Source organism: Triturus cristatus, chromosome 4_2, assembly GCF_964204655.1.
Source record: "Triturus cristatus chromosome 4_2, aTriCri1.1, whole genome shotgun sequence".
NCBI lineage: Eukaryota > Metazoa > Chordata > Amphibia > Caudata > Salamandridae > Triturus > Triturus cristatus.
Genome location: NC_140586.1, coordinates 924,981,974 through 925,005,258, shown reverse-complemented (window position 1 = coordinate 925,005,258; position 23,285 = coordinate 924,981,974). Strand labels below are relative to the sequence as shown.

The 23,285-nt window shown below is 48.9% G+C and overlaps 1 protein-coding gene across 2 annotated transcripts in view; it reads right to left on the bottom strand.

Moving 5' to 3' along the window:
- LOC146835421 (complement factor B-like) overlaps positions 1–23,285 on the bottom strand; it is a 687,940-nt gene that overhangs the window by 45,362 nt on the left and 619,293 nt on the right. For both annotated transcript variants that reach the window (XM_085602982.1, XM_085602983.1), the window contains 2 exons: positions 12,452–12,531; positions 11,895–12,013 (listed from right to left, as the gene is read on the bottom strand). In XM_085602982.1, coding sequence (XP_085459108.1) covers positions 11,895–12,013; positions 12,452–12,531 — 199 coding nt within the window. The remainder of the gene's footprint in view (positions 1–11,894; positions 12,014–12,451; positions 12,532–23,285) is intronic.

The window sequence follows — 23,285 nt, the reverse complement described above, 5'->3', positions numbered from 1 at the left end:
TCACACTTGTCATTCTAACTTTCTAAGGTTTTTCTCATTCCTGGTCCTTTGTCTTGGCCAATCCCTGCTTTCTTTTCGTTCCTGACTCTGCCGTTAGCAAGGGGAATATATGACGTTGCAACGCAAACTTTTACAACGCATGCCTTTACAACACGTTTTTTACATCGCTACATCCATTACAACGTATGTTTTTACAACGCATGCCATTATAATGCATACCATTACAACACATACCATTACATCGCATACTTTTTTTCGGGTAACATGAACTTCTGTTAGTTCTGTCGCCGCCCGACAGTAATAGTTTTTCAGCAAGGTATCGTGGTGTTTTGTGATGCAGTGCCTTGTGTGTCATACAGGTGATTTTCAAATGGATTCTGGCCTCAAAGGGAAGCCAGTTAAGGGCACGCAAGTCCGGGGAAATGTGACAGTTTCTTTTGGAACCTGTGATTAGTCTGGCGGCTGCATTGATTGCGGCTCTTAGTGGGGCTGTCATTGTTCTGGGAAGGCCGCAGAGAGCGACACTTCCATATTCCACTCTGGGGATTACTAGAGTTTGGACTGCCTGTTTAAAGTCATTTGCGGGTATGAAGGGTTTCAGTCGTCTTAGGGTGTTCATTTGGAAAGTTGCTCCTTTTGTTTCTGCACTGATGTGTTTCTGCATATTTAGCTTATTGTCAAGAGTTATACCTAGCGATTTGGCAGAATTGATCATTTGTGGATTGAGCTTTGTCGTGTTAAGCTGAACTTGCTATCCTGTGCTGGCAGAGTTGCTAATAAAGGAAGTTACTATAAATACTTGGAGTTATAATTTACAAGTTGGCGACGAGCGCCAACTCAGCGGAAACCGACACGTCTGATACAGTAGAGTGGAAGAGGAAAAAAGGAAAATAATATGAAAATGACGAAAAGCGCAAGGTTGTAAAAAAAAGAATAACCTGAGCATTGGAAGGTGAGCTCAGGAGTAGATGAAATGCGGCGACTGCGAGTACTGGTGTTGTTAAAGCATCGAGGGCCAGCTGTGTGTGTCGCGCGATGAAGCATGAAGCCAGTGATGCAATTGAATCGGTGGATAGAAGAGGCAGAGGAAGCGCTCATGCAGTCTTGCGAGGAGAGCGTGATTGATGTCTGGCAGCCATCATCGATTGGGAAGTGAACAGCGTGTTGGACGTACAGCGTGGTGACGTCACATGTAGGAAGTGGCCATTTTGAGGAGGAAGAATTACGGGAAGAAGTTAAACGCACATCGGAAAGAGGGCAGTGCGTTAGTACTTCATGTCACATGTTGCACATTGGTGATGTGCACACCGGATCCTTTGAAAATCGTGGAGGTGCTCACCATTTTTGTCGGTGATACGCACATCGTGAGTATTGGAGTGCATTCACTCACGGTGAAGTGCACATCAGTGACAATTATTTTCTTCAAGTGAGCTTTACAAAAATAGCTCGTTGTGCATGAGTATTAGAGTGCGTTCACTCACGGTGATGCGCACACCTGTGACAATTATATTCTAATTGTGAGTTTAACAATATAAGCACATTGTGCATTGTTTAGTTTGTAAGGAAGATCTTGGAGGTATTGTCAAGGGGCAATTTTAAAATACTGTTATTTATAAAGATTCGGTTTGAAGAATGTATGCAGCACAGACATTCACATTAACACCTCCGATTCCATTTTTACCAGATCCTGGTGAGCCACGCATGAAGTGACAAGAAAGGAAAGACTACTTTATAAATTATGTGGTTACTATTAACAATAAGAGTCTAACACCCGGCATTTAGAAAGGTATACTGTTATACTCTTTGGGTCCAGAGGGAATTAAACAGTATAACCAAATGGAAAAGAAAGCACAAGTGGAAGATGAAACTGATGTTTACGCAAATGCATTAAAGGACTTAGAAAAGTATTATGCACCTACAATTTGTATTGCAATTGACAGGTACAAATCTTTCGGTAGGAAACAGGAACAAAATGAGACCATTGATGATTATTTGGCAAATTGTTTTAAAAAATGGCGGTACCTTGTATATTTGGTCCACTGCAAGAGGAATTAATAAGGGATCAGGTCATTGTGCTTACAAATACCAAAAGAGTGCAGGAAAGATTATGGGCTATGGGTGATGGCACCTTGAAAAAAGTTCTAGCTGTTATGAGAAAGGCAGACGTTTCTCTGAGATGAACAAAAGCAGACTTAGAGGGAGGTAAAGAAAAGAAGGAAGTTTGTGCAGTAAAAAAAAAGAAAATTTGTAAAACAATTAGCAAAAAGACTTTGAGTAATAAAACACAAGATTTTAAGGAGCAAAGGAAGTCTACTGTTCCTGCTAGAGTAGATGACAAGAAGGATGGACAAGGTGTTCTGAGTTGTTACAGATGTGGGAGTCACGAGCATTTGGCTAATTGTAGGGTTTGTAGAGCAAGGGATCAGAAGTGTGCAGCATGTGGTCTGATTGGACACTTTGCACATGCTTGCAGAAGAAAGGATACCAGAACGAGAATTAAGTGTGTGTCAGAGCAACACAAAGAGAATGACACTGATAAGGAGCGTTCTGAAGAGGATGATGTTGTAATTATGGTTAAGGATGCAGTTTTGGATGTTAAGTTGTTGCTGGTGTTCCTGTCTTTCTTGTGGCAGACTCAGGGTCACCTTACACTATAATCAATTTAGAAATGTGGAAGGAAAAATTTGTGGATGCGATTGGAGAAGAACTTAAAGCTTGTGACATTAAACCAGAGAGTTTCACTGGGGAAAGCATACCCATGGTGGGGTGCAGGGATGTTTCTTTTGTTTTTAAGGGTCGAAGAGCTGAAGGAAGGATGTATTTGGCTGAGTATGGGCCATGTGTTTTGGGTTGGAGGGATCAAAGAAGTTTGAATATCATTCTCAACCCAAATAGTAAGGAACAAGTTTTGGTGTTGAATGAAGGAGACGATTTGGGGGAAAAAATGTGTGAAGATTATAAGGAAGTATTTTCAGGGAAAATTGCTTTGCTTAAAGGGTTTAAGCACAAGATTATATTGAAGGAGGGTGCAGGTCCTCTAAATCTTAAAGTGAGAAATTTTCCATTTGTTGTGAGGAGTGAGTTGGAGAAAGAATTGAACAGGTTGAAGATGGCTGGAGTGATTGAGCATGTTGAATAATCGGAATGGATGTCTCCAATTGTAGTGGCACGTAAGTCCTACAGAAAAATTACATTATGTGTGTATTTGAGAGGTGTAAATAGAGAAATACAAGTGGACAGATTTCCGTTACCAAAGATTAATGAACTTTTTACCAAAACAAAAGGAATGAAGTGGTTCTCGACGATGGACTTGTCATCAGCCTATCATCAAGTTCTGTTACATGAGCAAAGCAGGAAGATAACATCGTTTATAACTCCTTTTGGATGCTACCAATATGTCAGAATGCCGTTTGGTTTGGCTTCAGCGGCCTCAGTTTTTCAGAGACTGATGAGTGAAGTTCTGAAGGTTATTAGTGGGGTTCTGTACTTTCAAGACAATGATTTGATAATGGGAGAAAACAGACAAGTGCATGATCAGAGGTTAAAGGAAGTCATGGAAATGTTGAAAGCTAGAGGGTTAATGGCAGAATATGAAAAAATTTGTTTTGCACAGAACAGAGTAACATATTTGGGTCATGTGATTGGGAAGGATGGTATTTCTCCAAAGAACAAACTAATTGAAGCTGTTAGGGAGGCTCCGGAACCCAAGAATAAAGAAGAGCTTTGTTCGTTCTTAGGCCTTGCGGAGTTCTACTCAAAGTTTGTAAAACATTTTGCAGAAAAGTCTTACGATTGAGACAATTGCTAAAACAGAGGTCCAAATTTGTTTGGGGAGAAAAATGTGTGGAAGCTTTCGAGTGGTTAAAAAATGAAATATGTAATGCAGCTCCTATCAGGGTTTTCATCCGGATTTGCGTAGTGTGCTTACGGTGGATGTGAATGGAAAAGGTTTGGGTGCAGTGCTTACTCAAATTGAGGTTGGTACAATGGAGGTTGTGATTGGTTTTGCATCAAGAAGTCTTACGCCTGTAGAGGAAGTGTATTCAGTGATTGAGAGGGAAACCCTCAGGTGCAATGGGGTATGGGACTGAGTTCGATGTTAGACTTATCGTAAGCCTTTGGTGACCTTGCTTACTACTGGTGGAATGATGAAAGCTTCAGCAAGAATTGCCAGACTTTCAATGGGATTACAGGATTACAATTACAGGATTAAGTATGTGCCTGGGGTACAGAACAAAGTTGCTGATTGTTTGAGTCGTATTCCCTTACCTGCCAAGGAGTTACTGGGAAGTATTTGGGATGATTATCCCAATTGCACTGGTGGAATTCAATTGAGCGGAAAGTGTGGATGGTGGAGTATGAGATAGATGATTTGCTTTAAACAGTGAAGGAGTTGATTTTGGAAGAATGGGGAGAGAAGAAGCCAGACATAGCAGAGGTGAGGAGTTTTGGGAGGTAAGAAATGAGTTGGGTGTGGAGTCTAGATTTGTGATGAGAGGTGGGAAAATGGTACCACCACTTGGTCTCAGGGATAAACATTTGGATCTATGTCACGAGGGACATTGCGGAATAGTAAGGATTAAGAAAAGAGTTAAGGCTTCATATTGGTGGCCGGGAATTGATCTTGAGGTGGAGAGAAGAGTAAGAGATTGTGGACAGTGTGCTGATTCAGAAAAAGGTTTACATACCTTGAGACCACAATTGATGCCTATGGAGTGTCCAGAGATGGTTTGGGATATGTTGGCAGTGGATTTCGTAGGTCTGGTGCAGTCCAAGTCTGGTGAGACTAAATTTGTCATTGTGTCAGTGGACTATTTCAGTATGTGGGTGGAGTTGGATATTGTAGAAAAGGCTGATGCGGACACTGTTGTGGAGTTTCTAGGAGAGGTGTTTTTGAAGGAGGGTTTACCAAAGAGACTTCTAAGTGACAATGGAACACATTTTACGGCATCCAAAGTTGAGCAGTTTTTGCAGGGAAATGGTGTACAGCATGTTAATACTTCGATGTATCATCCTGCTGGTAATGGTGCTGTTGAGTGCTTTAATTGGGTGATTAAAGGAAAAATTCAAATTGCTTGTGAGGATAAGAAGAATTGAGAAGTGGAAGTTAAAAAGATGTTGTGGGATTATCGATTGACGCCATCTCGCACAGGATTCAGTCCTTTTGTTCTAATGCGTGGGAGAGATCCTTTTACCAAAGATAACATAGGATGGATGGACAGTACAAGACATGTGGAGTGGTCACCTGAAGTTGTCGAGGGCAACATCATTAAAGCAGAGCAAGTGTACAAAAGGAACTATGATAAAAGGAATGCTACTGAGGTTGAGACATTAAGAGTAGGAGATTACCTGAAAACAAAAAAATGGGGTAAAGTGCCTAAAGGGCAGAGTGTATTTTCAGAACCTTTGAGAATTGTGGAATGTTTGAGGAACTCGGCGAGACTGAGTGATAATCAGGTGTGGCACATGAGTCGTCTTGCTAAATGCAAGGGTTATGAAAAAGGAGTAGGAGGAGATGTTGGTGGTTCTCATGATTTGAATGATTGGTTGTGGGAAGATGAAGTGGATGAGGAGATGGAGCAGGTGCGGTGTGAAGCGGCATGTATACAGGAGGTGTTGGATGGATCTGTTGTCGAACAGGAGTGTGTGGATACCGGTACAAGGAGGTTGGATAGGATGGGTAGAGTAATGCGGACTCCTTACAAGCTTAAAGATTTTGCGCTGTTCGCCTTTATCTTAAGTGATCATTTTGTTTTTTGTCCTCATGTGTATGTTGTTAGTTGTATTGTATATAGTTGTTTTGTAATTTCTTTCACTTTTTGCTCACTGTATGCAGTAGGGGGGGTGTGGTGTTGCTGCATTCCACATTTGAAATGCATCCTGCATCTTTGTGTGGTATGTTGGAATTCAGGGTTGTGGGAGTTCTGGGGGCGTCAGTTGGGATTGAGCTTTGTCGTGTTAAGCTGTACTTCCTATCCTATGCTGGCAGAGTTGCTAATAAAGGAAGTTACTATAAATACTTGGAGTTATACTTTATAAAGTGATAGACCAGATGATGACACAATCCACAGAACCACATGAGTGGAGATAATATACACCGCCAGCTGTGAATGTGTGGTTGAGGGGCCCGGTTCATTCTCCCTTCCTGTGATTGTATCCCAAAATTGGCATTTTCACCCTGGGGGACATATCGTGGGGCAGGGGTTATGGAGGAGTTGGGGAGGGAAGCACCATGGTTGTACAGTTGTTGCATTGCTTTAATTTTATGATGAAACCTCTAACAAAAAATCAATAAAATGTGTTACAAAAAAAAAAATCTTGTATCCACTACCCTTCTTGGATTTATGCCGTTTTGATCAAATTTTTCTCATGACATTTTCTCTATATTTTTAAATTGGTAATGGAGCTTTATTGTGTTGCATGTGACTTTTTCCACGGTGTATGCACTGCTTAAATACTTTGCAAATTGCCTTTGATTTAAGCCTGACTGCTTTGTGTCACGCTACCTGGGTTGAGCACAGGTTCATTTTAATTATTTGTGTGACATCTACCAGGTGGTGGTCTTATCCTTTGAGGTGGACACTTGTCCACAAGAAATAATAATCTACTTTTCTGCATACTGGCTTTAAAAACTGAGAAATATATGACATGCTGTGAATTCAAAGGGTATCAGTAGAAGAATATATTGGGTGTCACTGGGGCCGACATTTGCGTTGTAAAATTGAAGCGATGTGACAGACCGCAAGAACAAAAACACCCTGGGCATTCACAGGAGACCCACACCCGAATAATAAAATTGATGTGATGTAAAAGATTTCTATAGGAAATACACATTTTCTATGTGGTTACCCCAATTATTTCGCCTCTTTCTGGACCTTATGTTTTTGATGCTTTTAGAACGTTTTGCACTTTACCCCTGTAGTAGAGTGCCTAGGCTAACCCTTTAAACATGGTTGACTTGGCATATTTGTAATCAGTATATTGAACTTACATATAAGCCAATAGTAAATGGCACAAGATGTACCCATAGTTTGTAAATTAAATACCACTAGTGGACAGCACTGTGAGAATTTGGGTTGGTTGTGGGGAGTGACACCCTACTCAAGCAGCAACCACAATCCTTTCAACCCCATAATTAACCTGTACCCAAACATCTAGTAACTTGGCAAAGAGCAGGCAGGCTTAACCTAGAGGCAATGTGTGAAGTATTTATGCAGCAATTGAAACAGTAATAAAGTGAAAAACACAACTCATGAAAATTCCAAAACCAATTTAGAAAATATAGTCATTTTTAATAAATAATTTAAGACCAAAACAACAAAAAATTAATCAGTAGAACCGTAGGTATGCAATTATAAAGATTTGAGTGAAAATAGCCCCAAAAAGCACAAGTGTGGTTATCTGGTGGTGCCGGACCGGGACAAAGTCACAGATTCAGGCTATCTGCGATGGATTGCGGGTGGGCTATCTACAGGAACCCAGGTAGGCACACTAAACAAGAGTACCTTAAATCCTAGTTGCGTGATCCCTCATCAAGGATGCGTTGCGCAGCTGAGTTGTTGCGGGGTCCTGGTGTGGAGATGCGTTGTGTAGTGCCGGTTCCAGGGAGCTGCAAGGCTGTGGTGTGAGGTTCTGCGTCATTGTCGAGGGGCTTGCGATGTGAAGTCCTCCATCGAAAATGCATCGTGTATTGGCTGGTTTCAAAGGAGTTGCAGGGCTTGCGAAGGGGAGTCCTGAGTCAAGAATGCCGTCAACGAGGGGCTTGCAATGCAAAGACCTGCATCGAGGATGGATCACACAGCGGCGGTTCAAAAGAGGCTGCGAGCCATGATGCAAAGTCCTTCATTGGGTATGCACCACAGAGTGATTCTGTGAGGCGATGAGTCGCACTGCGTGGTTCTGTTGAGACCACAGTTGGTCTAGAAAGAGCACTTTCATGCCCACTTCTAAGGGTCCAGGAGTGAGATGGCATCACTTGGGAGGGTAGGGCTCACAGCTGGCAGAGTACAGGTGCTGAGTTCAAGGCTGTTGGAGCCTGTTCTATCCCCAAGGCGTTTATCAGGAGGCCAGTAAAATAGCCTTTGGATTCACTTTGGTGGTCTTGAGTCCAAGATGCAAATCCAGTTACACATGAAGGAGGGCAGCACAACAACGCAGCAGAGTAGAAGTCCGTCTTGCAGCAGAGCAGCACAGCAGTTTTTCTTCGGAGTCTTCCATAAGTCTACATGTGATCTGAAGAGTAAGGTCTGAAGGTCCAAAAGTTATACCTGGTGCCCACTTTGAAGTAGAAGAAGGTTCTGGCAGTTTCCACCCTCCAGGGCTATTTGGAATTCGCTGCCTCCCTGCCACGGCCTCAGATTGTCTGAGGTCACAATAGACTAGTACCAAGCCCTTTGTGAGTATTAAGGGTGGGCGGACAACCCCGTTCCGCCCACGGAATGTGAGGAGATTTGCCCTTCCGCCTTCCGCGATATAGGCGGAGAAACAAGGCAAATCTCCGCACACTCGGGCATAACAGAAGTTGGCCTCCCGCCCGCCGTCCGCCTCCCACCTGCAGTATTAAATACATTAAAAAAGCAATTTTCAAATAACCTTACCTTATCGGCGGCGTCACCGGGGTTGCATTTGTCTCCATCGCGTCTTCTTCTGGGAACTGCGCATGCGCGGGAGCCCGCACATGCGCATTCCTTGGCAGGAATACGCATGCGTGGGCTCCCGCGCATGTGCAGTTCCCAGAAGAAGACGCGATTTAGACTGCTGGAAGCCCGGGGGCTCCGCCGATAAGTTAAGGTTATTTGAAAATTGCTTTTTTAATGTATTTATTAGTGTGGGCGGGAGGCCGGCGGGAGGCCGGCGGGAGGTGCGTAATGGAACTATGCGGAGAGTGCTGAGATTGGTTCCATCTCCGTGCCTCTCCGCACAGGTCCCTTACGCACATTACGCCCACCCTTAGTGAGTATGCTCAGGAAGAGTCTTTGTGATGTGCATGTGTGGTAGGTGACAGCTTCTCCCCCTCATAAAGTCAGAGATGACCCATCGTGCCAGCACCTATGGCTCCCTCTTGCACCCAGGACAAAGAAGTAGACTTCAAAGGTCATAAGGCTAAGCTTCTGTTCACGCTTCATGGATACTACAAGCTACAAAAGGACTTTCTGTAACTGCCTTGCCGACTAGTGGCAACTGGACTGGACTGGACCCTGCTGTTGGCCTCTGTCTGACACTCTGTGAGTCTCCAGATGGCTCCCCTGAGCTCCTTGGTGGCTTCATAGGTGTACTCCTGTGGTGGATTGGGACTTCAAGGCCTAAGTCAAAATGTGTAAACTTTGACCAGCATGAACGTGGTTGTTGTATCCGACCTGTACCCATTGTGACGTGCCTGAAATTGCGCCTAGGTCCTGGTCTACTGCAATCATGGACTGTCATTGGCCATTTGTGCTTCTCAGCTCTACTTCAATTTAAAACTTTAAAAATTTACATCTCTTATTAGATTTTAGCCATTTTAGTTTGGGTGTTTTATTGATTTGCATTTTAAGTTTAATACTGTTTTGGTAGTTCATACATACTTTGCATATTGCCTCATGTTAAACCTGTCGGCTCTGTGCCATAGCTACCAAGGGGTTGAGCACAGTTTAATTTAGTGACTTTGGGTTTTCATCCTGACAAAGAGTTGTGATTATTCCTTGACATGGGTAGTCACCCACTCCCAATAAAAACAGAGTTGCTTACAAATATGAATACCAAAATATACCATGGTCTTACTGGGAACATTCCAGAATACTAATCCTGATGCCATGGAAAAGACTACACGTAGCAGAAAAACTGTGGTCCTGCTGGGGATCAACACCTGAATACCAAATGATTGTAATGTGCAAGTCCCAGAATACACTGGGATTTCACTCAGGACCAGCACCTACATACTGCAGGTGCTGAAGCTACCTCAGCTCCTTCCGAGGTGAAAATACATCTTTGTTATAGGAGCATAGCAGTTTATTTCTCAGTACTGAAGTTATCTATAGAACCTATGGAAATCGCTCAAATGGGCACGTACTTGTAACGTCATGCCCTACACTAGATTGCAGGAGTGTGCAGAACATGTGAATCTACAGCATCACAAGCTACAGACCAATAGTTAGAGGGCAAGTAACATTTCCTTAACATCTCTGGAGTAAGCAGAACACTAAGCGGGAAACATCTTTACGACTAGGCGCCCCCAAGCGCAAGAACAAATTTACCCTGAGGAGCTCCTTCTCAGACAACATCCTAAAAATCTGTAACTCACATTCAAGAAGTATATGGGCAGTTGACTCTCCTAAAGTGTTCAATACCAGCATGAAGAACCATCTTTCGATCTGCCAACTCAAAAACCTGATAACTCCATGCATGAACTCTCCACCTCGCATGGACAAATCTAACTCCTATGCATGAACTCTCCACCTCGCATAGACAAATCTAACTCCTATGCATGAACTCTCCACCTCGCATAGACAAATCTAACTCCTATGCATGAACTCTCCACCTCGCATAGACAAACCTAACTCCTATGCATGAACTCTCCACCTCGCATAGACAAACCTAACTCCTATGCATGAACTCTCCACCTCGCATAGAAAAATCTAACTCCTATGCATGAACTCTCCACCTCGCATAGACAAATCTAACTCCTATACATGAACTCTCCACCTTGCATAGACAAATCTAACTCCTATACATGAACTCTCCACCTCGCATAGACAAATCTAACTCCTATGCATGAACTCTCCACCTCGCATAGACAAATCTAACTCCTATACATGAACTCTCCACCTCGCATAGACAAATCTGACCCATGTTTTTGCTGAAATTGTTGTAAGAATGGAGCATGCACTATAGCAATGCTTCTTAACCTTTTTACTTCAGTGGACCCCCAGTGAATCACTACTGGGAACCGAGGACCCCTGCCTGCGCAATTTCTCTGATTTGAATCTCAAAACAATACCCAAAAATACAGAAAAAGTATACTTCATATAGATCTGAAATATTTTATTTAATTCACAAACAAAAAAGATACAAATGTTGAAGTTTTCATTTTAATGAGAATGTTTGGAGCTTTTCAAAATGTAGTTTTTTTTCTAGAGATGATTCAGTATGTTAGACTCCAGCATATCACTTTGTTTTTGGGTTCCTAATCCATGCTCTCACTGTGTCGGTGCATACCTGGGCTTCAATTGCAGCCACCAATTGTACATACTAGATTCTGTTTGCTATACTTGTGCGGCTCCCACAAATCATGTTGCAGATGCCAACTTAATTTTAGCCTCCAATATCAAATTCCTAACATTTGCAGAGCATTAAAAAATATTGTTTTGTATCTATGCTTTATTAATCTGTTAATATCTGCAAAACCACCAGGGGACTGTGGACCCCAAGGTAAGAACCACTGGACTATGGAATGACTTTGTCTAAGTTATCATTTCTGGATGCTAAACTTTGTTCTTCCAGTTATTTATAGGAGATTTATTTATAGACAGTGAATATATATGAACACATATCATGTAACAATGCTTATCCTGAAAATATGAGATGGATCCAGCCTCCTGGAGCTGCATTGGGCACCTCTTTTGCACGTTGCCCAGTGGGCCTGGTGTCCGCCCTCTGCTATATTCCCCCCTGGCTTTGTCTTTGGTTTAAATCGGGCTTCAAGTACATGCAATCATGCCAATGCAGAATCAATAGGAAACAGCAACAATGGCACACATGGAAGCTGTGATTGCACAACGCCTTGCATTAGGACACATGGTGGTACATCTAGCTATGCTCACGTGGAACAAGAGTACCTCCGACGCTATTGCAAATCTGGCTACAGATAAGGTAGCTCTACCTCCTTGGACCACATGTCCATAAAACCTGTTCCATACCTGTTCTCCAGTTTTAATTGTCACATCTTTTCTGGTCAGCTCGTCAGCTCTGGTCTGCTGGTTGTTTTCTTGTGTAATGAAGAAGGCTTTGACGAACCCCCACTTCAGCAGTGTCGCCTCTGCAGGTAACAAAGAAACAATGCTTACTTAAAGCTATGAGAATACCGCTGCCCCCACTGTGCCAAACTGGCACTCTCGCAATCTGGAACGATGCGCAGGTAGGCAAGATAATAGGGAAGCACAGCAAAAGGGCTGTCTCCCCTAGGCAGATGTGTGGAGGAGAGGCGACTGGGGCAGCGGCCAAGCACTGTCAGGGCCAGGGTCAAATGCAGACAGGCACAGACAGAAAAGAGTGGTGGATAGGGCAGACTGCCAATATCAAAGACAAAAACAATCCTTGGATTTCCCCTCATGTTATGAACTTCTCTGTTATTAACTGGCCACTTTAAAGTCTCTTTTTTCTCACCCAGCATCATCGAAATGGCTACCCTGCCACATAGACTGTCTCAGATTGGTGCGGGTGAACCTCAGACGAGTTACTGTGTTACAACACCTACCGTGCTCATCGCAGGTGGTCTGTGCAACCTTCTTCCTCAAAGCTCGGGTGGTGCCTTCTGTGCACGGGATGCAGATAGGCCTGCAGGAGAAAGGCGAATGTGAGGACAGGGTCCAGGTGGAGACACACTGCAGAGCCAGGTGTCAGGCAGATGTTTGGAGATTAGAGAGAGTCATAGGACCTACAGGAGCATCTAGACAATGCTTTCGAGATTCTTGCACCCTAAGAAGACATTTTCATCCCAGCTATAGGAGTCAGTTGAAATGAGACCATATGTACATGACCAGTAGATAGGAGCAACATGTTAACTGTATAACCGTGCGTGCAAAGCGCGAACTGACTTTGAGAGCGATGAGTGCAGTGCAACGTGTGGGTATTTTCAAATATTTTATTATATTAACCACACAGCTGAAGCAACCAAAGGTAAGAAGCTCATATCAGTAGCAATAGAAGGACATAGCACAGCAATCCACAATACTGTCAGCCACCGAACGAGAACAAGGCATTCAGTCTACAGCTCATGCCAATCCAGAGTATATTTAGTAAGATTCAGGCAGGGAGACATAAATGAATGCCATATAATGTTTGCATTCCTAAAATCACAACCATCAAATACGACTGTACAACACCTTCCATGACTATGAAGTATTTTTCCAATGATGGGATCAGCAGTGAATTTAAATGTTGTGCTTGGCAGGTGATATGGCCACTTGTAAAAACTCCCAAGTAAGATCTTGCGTTTCACAGATGTTGGCTGCCAGTCCTAAAAGAGAGTGCGAGACTCAACACTCATCATGGTGTCCAGTATACATTCAAATTTAAACTACAAGATGTACAGACTCCCAGAACCTTTTTCTTGATAAAACAGATTCTTTATTCATGATTTTTCCATTTAGAACATTTCTTTTTCTTCTCTGATTTTGCTGGAGTACCATAGCTATCACAACGCGAGAGCTATCGCACTCCAGAATTCACGGGTTCTTACCTGGAACCACTCATTGGAAGTCCGGGATTTGCAAAACCGTGCGCTTTGAATACAAGGTTCATTTTTCAGGAATACTGTACGATCAGACTCATGTCTGAATCTGCGCTTTCCAGTCCATACTCTCATTTGATGGGTAACTATTAGCAAACCATTTGTAGACCATCGTTGCTTGTGGAAGCTCACGTAATAAGCCCGGAAGAAGTCCTTTAGGACACAACACATTGACTACAGCAAAATCAGAGAAGAAAAAGAAACTTTTAAATGGAAAAATCACGAATAAAGAATCTTTCTGATCAATAAAAAAGGTTCTGGCAGTCCGTGCATCTTGTAGTTCACATTTGAATGTATACTGTTTCCATTACTGAAGATATTGTGTGGGTGCTGAATCACATTGTCCTTAAGTGGATGGATAGTTTCTCCTGGTTTTGAAGGCTAAGATGGCGGGTCTTCAAGACTCTAGTACCACTATGTTCTGAGTAATAATTTACCCACCAGTGTATTGAGTGCGGCATTCTGGTGTCTCAGCTTCTCCTTTGTAGATCACTATCTGTGGAGTGGCGTTGTGCTGTGCAACTTGTAAATAATGGGCCACTCGTAATAAGTGCCTTCGAGTGATATGGGCCATATGTCCCTTGTGAAGGACCTCGAAATAAACCGGTTGAAGCTTTCTGGATTACGGGTTATTGTTTTAACAAGATAGTAAGGTCTGCTCCTTTGTGTGTCAGACAATGTAAGGCCCAAATCTGAATCCTACTTCTTACGGCCCAGTGTTAGACCTGCCGGCTTTAGGATAGTTTGCCTTCAAAACTGTCTTTTACCCTCCTCGTATTTTCCTGAATTCTTTTTTGTAGGCCTTAGGACTCTGTGCACTGTCTGCACTCCCTAAAACATGGTAAAATTGGCTTACACATGATTGCCATATTTCATTTACTTATAAGTCCCAAGTAAAGTGGTATACCATATAACCAGGGGCTGTAAATTAAATGCTACTTGTGGGCTGGCAGCACTTATTGTGTCACCCACTTAAGTATCCCCTTCAACCATGTCCCAGGCCTGCAAGTGCAGCCCATATGCAGTTTTAAAGTGCCAGTTTCACTTGGCAATAACACCTCCTAGCCAGGCCTAAAACTCCCCATTTATTGCAGATAAGTCACCCCTAAGGTAGGCCCAAGGTAGCCCAGAAGGCAGGGTGCATTGTAATTGAACGGTTGGAGATGTACTTTTAAGTTTTACATGTCCTGGTAGTGAAAAACTCCTACATTTGTTTTTCACTAATGTGAGACCTACCTCTCCCATAGGATAACATTGGGTTACCTAGTTGCATTTAATAAGTGCTAACTTTTAATTGGGAGCAGTTAAGGATTTCATGTTAAATGACTGGAAAATTGTAATTTTAAATCCTCTTGAATGGTAAAATCGGACTTTAAGTTACAACTTTGAAAATTACACTTTTAGAAAAATTGCACTTTACTGCCTTAGTTGGTGCCGGCTGCCTGTTTCTGGGTCACATGACTGGGTGTAGTTGGCAGTTGGACTTTGTATATTTCTCCAGAAATGGCTCATATAGGGGGAAAATAGGCAGGGGAGGGGGTCCAGGAGGTGGGGGAATCGGGAATGATGGAGACAAATAGAAAATAAATAAAAAAGATCTTACCTGCTGCCATCTAGCATTGTGTTGACTCTTCTGCTCCTCTCCTCTCTGCTGCAGGCAGGCACAGGCTCCCAGCTTTCCCTGCGGCCAATCCTGAAGCTGCTCTCATCAATGAGAGCAGCTTCAGGATTGGCCTGTCCGCTGATGATTTTCGCTCCAGGACAGACTGGGAGCCTGTGACTGCTCTCTCCAACCCAACAATGCAGCTGGGGTTGGAGAGAGCTTCACTGCTCATGTGGTTTGGCCAGCCTCAGATTAAACCTACATGTGCAGTGAAGGCAGTGCCCACCACTCCCCCTCCAGCCTGTCACCACCCTGGCTCCACCCTCAAGACTCGGCACAAGCAAAAATAAAACGATCATAAAACAGGTTTTAAACCCATTTTATGATTGTTTTACTTTTCACATTTTTGCAAGTGCTAGCAGAGGAGGGTGATGCTCCTCCGCCATAGCAGAGGAGCCGCCAGCCGCTGTATTCCTCCCAGGTAGGCACGCAATAGAGGGATTAGATGTGCCTGGATGGGCCATCACTGGCAGGATGGAGGGACGGAGCTGAGCACAGCCCCACTTGCAAAGGAATAGACTGTGCTGTGCCTTCACACAAACGACTTCAGACCACTTCATTGTTAATGCAGCCAAGCTGGAACCAGGGCAATGGTCAGCATTCCATGTCCTATCCCAAGCAGATTATGATGAAAGACTCAACTCTCTAAACGCCACTTCTTACGAAGATGATGTTTTACCCTCGGCCTTCATGAAAGTTCTCTTTCTCACCCTTACTCTCCATTGTCAATGCTTCTCTCACTCGAGGCATCTTTCCAGAAGCTCTGAATACAGACCAGATCCTCCCAATCCTAAAGAAACCTACACTAGACACTGATGACCTTGCCAACTACCTCCGCCACCTAACATCTCATCTCTCACCTACCATCAGCAAGATTATTGAAAAAGCTGTCTATTTTCAACTCCAAGGCCATATCAATATTACCCATATCCTGCACGACAACCAATCAGGCTTCAAATCACGCTGCAGCACAGAGACCACTACCTTACACATGGTAGATAGAGCGCTAGGTGACGCCTGCCCGTCATGGCCGCCTTTCACTGAGGCTCCCGGCGCCGGACCCCGCAAATCCTCCTGGCTCTGTCCCTGACTGCCCTGGCCGGCTCAATCTGAGAGTGGAGGCTTGCGGAGCTGCCCTGCGGTCCCGGGCCCGCTCCTGTGCTGCCGCGGACCTTGCGGGACCCGCCTGAGCGCCGCGGAACCTGACCGGCGCTGGACGGCGGCGGCGGTGGAGCTGCGGCGTGGGCAAGCTACAACTCGTGCCCGCGGCGCCCACGAGGGGTATAGGCCTGACCCTGCTGGTGGAGGAGGGGCGGCGGCCGCGCGGCTGCCGCGGGCCCAGACAGCATCGGAAACGCGAGGCCCTGCTTAGCTGAGGGCTCACGATGACCCAGGAGTGGTGAGGCGGACCCCCCCCGAGCAAACTGGGGCAATGGAACAGGCGGTGAGTGCGGCTCCGAGGGATTGGATTGCTGGGGCTGTTGTGGGGGCCGGGTGCGGAGGGGAGAGACCCCCCCCCATCGGGCTGGGCATCGGCGGCCGGGGGCCCGGGCCCCCCCCTCTCCTCCTCTTGTCCACAGTGTGGCGCCGGCCCCGTCAGTCCGAGGCTGCCTGAGGGGCTCCAGGTGCAGGGGGCCCTCTTCTGGTTCGGGCCGCGCTTCGGCGGTCGGGGGGGTGTGTGCGCCATCCCCCCCCCTCCCATCGCTCCAGGACTGGCCTTGCTGGGGATGTGGTGCTCCGGGCCCTGGGAGAAGAGGGCCAACGGGTGGTGACTTCCCCCCCTTGGAGTTGGGGGGGTGAACGCGCTGGTGAGGCGCCCCCTCGGAGGGGTCGGCGGCGCACACGCATTGAGGCCTTGGCGGTCTTCACCTGCGACGCAGACGGGTGACGCTACATGGGCCCGGGGCCCTGAACTGAGGTGCTGGACCTCGCCTTGTCCGTGGGACGCTGCGGACGCGGCTGTGGCCGGGGGTGCGACTGGTTGTTCTGCGGGGAAGCCCGTCGGGGCTTGAACGCTGGGTCTGGAGGTGCCAGGCCATTTCTCCACGCGGGATTCCTCGGCCGTGCCTCCTTCTGCCCCCACTTCGTCTCGAGCATCCGCCGAAGTCCTGAGGGGGTACCCCCAGCCCGTTGCCCGGCCTCGCTGAACGCTGCGCCCGGGGCGCCCCCACCATGGGTAAGGACAAGGCCGCCAAGCCGGCGCCCGGGGCCACCCAAACCAGGATGGACAAATTCACGACCTCTGAGAAGGGGTCCGGCTCTGCGGGCGAGCCGGCCCCGGCCCCCGCTGCGGACCTTGCCGCCATCCTACAGGCCATCAACTCGTCTCGCGCCTCCCTGGAGGGCATGGTGGGGGAGGTTAAGGTGGACGTTGCTCTTCTCCGGCAAGACTTGCGGAGCGCCACCACCCGCATCTTGGACGCCGAATCCAGGATATCCACCGCTGAGGACGACATCCGCCACCTGCAGGACCAAGTCCGGGAACTAACCACTCACTCTAAAGAACTACACCGCCGGGTCGAGGATGCAGAAAACCGCGCTCGGCGCAGCAACCTGCGCCTGGTGGGATTCCCGAAGGGGGTCGAAATGGGCCGGGCGGACGACTTTATGGTGCGCTGGTTCCGATCCTGGATGCCGGTGGATGGCCTCTCTGCCTCGTTCGTGGTGGAGAGAGCCCATCGATCCCTTGCCCCCAGGCCCTCCGGTGCGCCCCCTCGGCCTTTCATCCTCAAGATCTTAAACTTCCGGGACAGGGACGCCATTCTCCGCGAAGCTCGGCGCATGGACACCCTCCACTACCAAAATCACAAAATCATGATCTTCCCGGATTACACTCGTGAAGTCCAGGAGCTGCGCCGCTCTCATACTGAAGTGAAGCAGAAAATGCGCTCCCTGGGCCACCAGTACCAGCTTCAGTTCCCGGCCCGCCTTCGGGTCATCTTCCAACACAAGACATTGTTCTTTGATACGCCCCGAGCGGCCTGGTCCTGGTTGACGGAGGAGCACCCTCTGCGCCGCACTGGACGCGGATCGCCTGCGGGCGGGCGGGGGGTGGGGGGGGGCCCCGGACATCGAGGACCCGCCGGCGGCATCGCACGTTGCCCCGGGAGCGCTCGGCGGAGGAGATGATCATCACGCGCTCCGGGGGGCGGCCGCGCCGGGGGTCGAGGGCCTCTTCTGCCTCCTCGGCTGCGCCTGCCAGTCCCGCGGCGGGCGGGCGGGCGGCTGGCCGTGTCGCCCCGGCTGGTGGATCCTGCAGCCCGGTCGGCCGAGTCTGTGGACACCTCGGACCTTTCTCGCAGCCCTAACATTTAGCATTTGACATTCTGTGTTTCATCGAGGGGGGGGGGGGGGGGGGGGGGGAGGTTGACGGTGCTCGGGCCTGGGCTGGAGTTCTCTGATGTCTGTATTGCTCTCGGCCAGGGCAGGTGCATCAGGCTTGAATTCTATTGTATCAGGGGTTCCCTAGTGCTCAAGCCCGAGCGTTTTAGCTTGGTGGTTGTTCCATTTTGTTCGGGCGACAGATGCTTCTGTTTTCGCAGTATAGGGTGGGGGGTGGGGGTTTGGGGTTGGTTTGGGGTTGTTTCTTCCTTCTTGGGAAGGTTTTGTTGGTGGGGGGGACTCCCTCTATGTTGTTGTTCCACGGCATCTTGTAACCTTTGACCTGCTCTCCTGCTCAATGTCCCGCTGTCCTTCCTCTCTAAGGGCTTGCGCAATCGCGCCTCCATTGGCCCCCTCTTCTGTCCTAGATCATGGCTGACCCGCCTGTTCCTAGGGCCGCCATGCGTGCATTGTCCTGGAATGTCAATTGTCTTCTAGATCGGTTTAAACGCATGGCGGTCCTTAAATATGCGCAGCGTGCAGAGCTTGACGTGCTCCTTCTCCAGGAGACCCATCTCCTGGGCAATAAATGTCCCTTTCTTACCCGATATGGTTACGATAGGGTGTGGCACTCAGGTTTTGCGAGGGGATCCCGGGGGGTAGCTATCCTACTCCGCAAGTCCTTTCCCTTCGTCCTGGCCCAGGTGCACCTGGACCCCCAGGGCATGGTAGTGGCAGTTTGTGGCACTCTTGAGGGGCGACCCCTCACCTTGCTGTCCCTTTACGCGGCTCCGTCCCTCCTGTCGGCGGCCCTCTCTCACACCGCGGACCTCCTCCCGACGCTTCCGGCGGGGTCACTCATTCTAGGCGGAGATTTTAACGCTGCCTACACACCCCATCTGGATTCGACGGGGCCGATATCCTTGGCCCGAGTCGCTCGCGCGAAGCAGCTCTCGACCTGGGCTGAATCTCAGGGCCTGTGCGATGTTTGGAGGGTCTGGCACCCGCAGGCTCGCCAATACACCCACACGTCGGCAGCTCATCACTCCCATGCCCGGATCGATCTCATCCTCGTCCCGTCTACCGAATGCGCTGGGGTGCAGGATGCCCGCATTCTCCCGCGGGGCCTATCGGACCACTCGCCAATGCTCCTTGCTCTTGGCCCGCCGCCCCTTTCTGCCCGTCCAATGTGGCGTCTGAATGCTTGGTTCCTCCATGACAAGGCTTTTCGGAGGGTGGTCGGTGGCGAGATTGCTGACTATTATTCTCACAATGCGGGATCCGTCCCCTCCTCTGCCGTCCTTTGGGAGGCCAGCAAAGCGACTATTCGGGGGGGCCGCTAAAGGGCATGTGCAACGGCAGAGACGTGCTCAATCCCAGAAACTCGCGGCTTGCGAAGCTCAGGCCTTGGAGCTGGAGCGCAACCAGGGGATGTTGGGAGACGGCACACGGTCGCGCCGCCTGGCCTTCCCGCGGGAAGAGATTCGCCTACACTCTCTGGAGGCTGCAAAGACTCTGTGGCGCTCCTCGGTGGCCCGGGTATACGGCTGGGGAGACAAAAACGGTACCCTTCTCCACCGGCTGGCCACTTACCCCCGGGCGGGCAGGATTATTCCTGCCATCAAGGACTCTGCGGGCGGAACCCGAACAGTCTCGGTGGCAATGGCCCAAGCTTTCGATGACTATTATTCCCGGTTGTATCGAACCCAGGCGTCTGGGCTCTCCCTTGAGGAGTTGCTGGGGACGACTGGGGCGGTGCTTGGGCGGCTGGGACGGGAGGTTTCTGAGACCCTCGATTCGCCAATCGCTCTGCAGGAGATTGAGGAGGCGATTAGCCACCTGGCGCCCGGGAAGACTCCGGGACCTGATGGGTTCCCTAAGGAATACTATGCTCACTATCGTGAGACCCTGGCCCCGCGGCTTCGGGACCTGTTTGCAGAAGTGGTGGAGACGGGTTCGTTCCGGCCAGAAACGGACACGGCTACCATAGTTGTCCTTCCCAAGACGCAGCCCCCCTCGCAGTCCTGCTCAGACTACCGGCCGATATCCCTTATTAACACCGAGATCAAGATCTATGCCACGGTCCTCGCACAGCGGTTGCGCCCGTCTCTTGCCTCCTTGGTCCACACGGACCAATGTGGATTTATGCCGGATCGGGGGACCAGACACTGACTGCGGCGCCTGCATCTCGCCCTGGCACACCGAGGGCGCCTTTCCCCCTATCTGGCCCTTCTGCTGGTCGACTTTGAAAAGGCCTTTGACTCAGTGGGGTGGGCGTACTTGGGTGATGTCCTAGAGCGCATGGGCTTCGGTCCCCGGTTCCGTGCCATGGTCGCGGTCCTGTACGCGAGCCCGCGGGCTCGTGTATTAGTCAATGGGGCTCTGTCCAGCCCATTTCCTATAGGTCGAGGGACGCGCCAGGGATGTCCGCACTCGCCCCTCCCATTCGCTCTGGCCATGGAGCCACTGGCTGTGCTGATTCGGGCGGATCCCACTCTCCGTGGGTTGGACTGGCCAGGCGTGGCCCCTGACAAGATTGCCCTATACGCGGACGACATCCTCCTATATCTCTCTGATCCAGCGACTTCGGGACCCAGGGTCCGCCAGATTCTCCACCGCTTTGGCCAAGCGTCGGGTCTTCATCTGAACCCCAAAAAATCCGTACTGGTCCCCTTACACCCGTCGAGGGAATGTTTTGACTGGCAATCTGACATTCCCCTCCGGAGACTCTCATTTAAATACCTGCCGATCTGGGTCACCCTCCTTCCGGAACTCTGCTGGGCCCTCAACGTGGCTCCCGTAGTCAACAAGACCAGATCAGATATGCTCAGGTGGCAGTCACTCCCACTGAATCCGCTGGGGAGGGTCGCCCTCTATAAGATGATGATCCTCCCCAAGTTTCTGTACATGTTCCAAAATACTCCGTGCACCTTTACGCGCCCGTGGTTCCGGGAACTGGATCAGATGGCGACCAAATTTCTCTGGGGCGGCGGCAGGCCCCGGTTGGCCTTAGATCGCTGCAGGGTCCCCTCCTACGACGGAGGCCTGAGCATGACCAATCTATATCTGTATTATTTGGCCACCCAGCTGCTGGTGATTCATGACTGGTTCTCGAATGGGTGGGATGATCCGGCCTATCGACTCGAGGTGCAATGTCTCGGGTTCTCCTCTATCCAGAACATGCTCTATGGGGCAACGGTCCCCCTGTCGCTCCCCGATGTCGTGCGGGCCCCTTTCCTGGCGTGGCGCGCAGCTTTGCGGCACACCCGCTGGTCGGGGAAGCTAACACAGCTCACACCGCTTTGGCACGGAACGTGGCTGCGGGAAGTGGTGGGACTTGAAGGATTTCGGCAGTGGGATCTTCTAGGAATTTCCAGCCTGGGCGATATATGGCGGGGGAGCCACATGTGTTCCTTCCAGGAGCTTCAGACCCGCTTCTCGTTACAGCCTTCCCAATTTTATAGATATCTTCAGCTGTGTCATGCGGTCCAAGCCCATGTCCCTCTGGACTCCAGATTGCCTGCGCATAGCCCGCCCGAGGCTCAGGTGCTGTTAGGGTGTCTGGGGAAGGGTGTCAATATCCCGCATATACAAATCACTGATTAACAATACCCCGGTAGATTGGAGTGGCCTAAAACAGCGATGGGAGGCTTGGGTGGGGCCCCTAGATGACGCGGACTGGAGGGACGCCCTTATGGCGCCTCGATCGCTTACCACTTCCGCCAGGTTGCGGCTCATCCAACTCTACTACCTCCACGCCGCTTATCTGACTCCGGCCCGCCTACATCGGGCAGGCCTCCACGTGGACGCCTCATGTGCTCGCTGTGGGGTGGATCCGGCGGATTTCTTCCATATGGTGTGGTCTTGCTCCCGCCTGGAGAGTTACTGGGCAATGATTGAAGCCGAACTCACTGAAGTCCTGGGATGGGAGGTCCCCCATGATCCTAGAATGGCTCTGCTGGGCATCACGGACGGGTTGGATGGGTCCCGTAACGAAAAGTACTTTCTCACTACTGCCCTAATGGTAGCCAAGAGGGATATAGCGGCCGTGTGGTCACAGCCGGACCCGCCCAGTGGGGCTACCTGGAGTAGAGGGGTGGATTGGTGCGCCGCTCAGGAGCGGTCATTGTACGCTGCCCGGGGCTGCCCAAAAAAATTCCGCAAAGTCTGGGGGAAATGGCTGGGGGGCCTGTTTTGAAGGGTGGGGGCACAGAGGGCGGGGGCGGGGGGTTGAGGAGTAGGGGTGGGTTTTTGCATTTGCTTGTCAATGCTTTCCTGTTTGCATTTACTGATGCCAAGTTCAGCGAACTATTGTACGTCATCCTTGATTTTGCCTTCTATGCAGAAATAAAAAAATTTGTTTATCACACATGGTAGATAAATCCCTCTTGACCACAGATGAAGAGGACCCCTACCTTCTGATATTGCTGGACCTTTTAGCTGCCTTCAACACAGCCAACCTCCCCCCAACCTGGGGTTTCAAATAGGATTCACTGCAAATGTCCTTCACAGGTTCCCGTCCTACCTTTCCACCCAACACAAGGTTGTTCACATGGGCACCTCCATGTCCCAAAAGATCTCTATCATCTGCCTAGTCCCTCAGGGTTCCATACTGTCTTCTGTCACCTTCAACCTGTACGCTGTGCTGCTTGGTGCTCTACTCACAGATATGTTGAGTCACCATTCAACTCTATTTGAAAGTCTCCTTTCCTTCATGCGGCCACTGACTCAAACACACCCTGCACATCTTCCAGACATGGATGGCCTGAAACTCACCCTAACCAACACGGAGTTCCTGTTACTGTCCAAGAACGA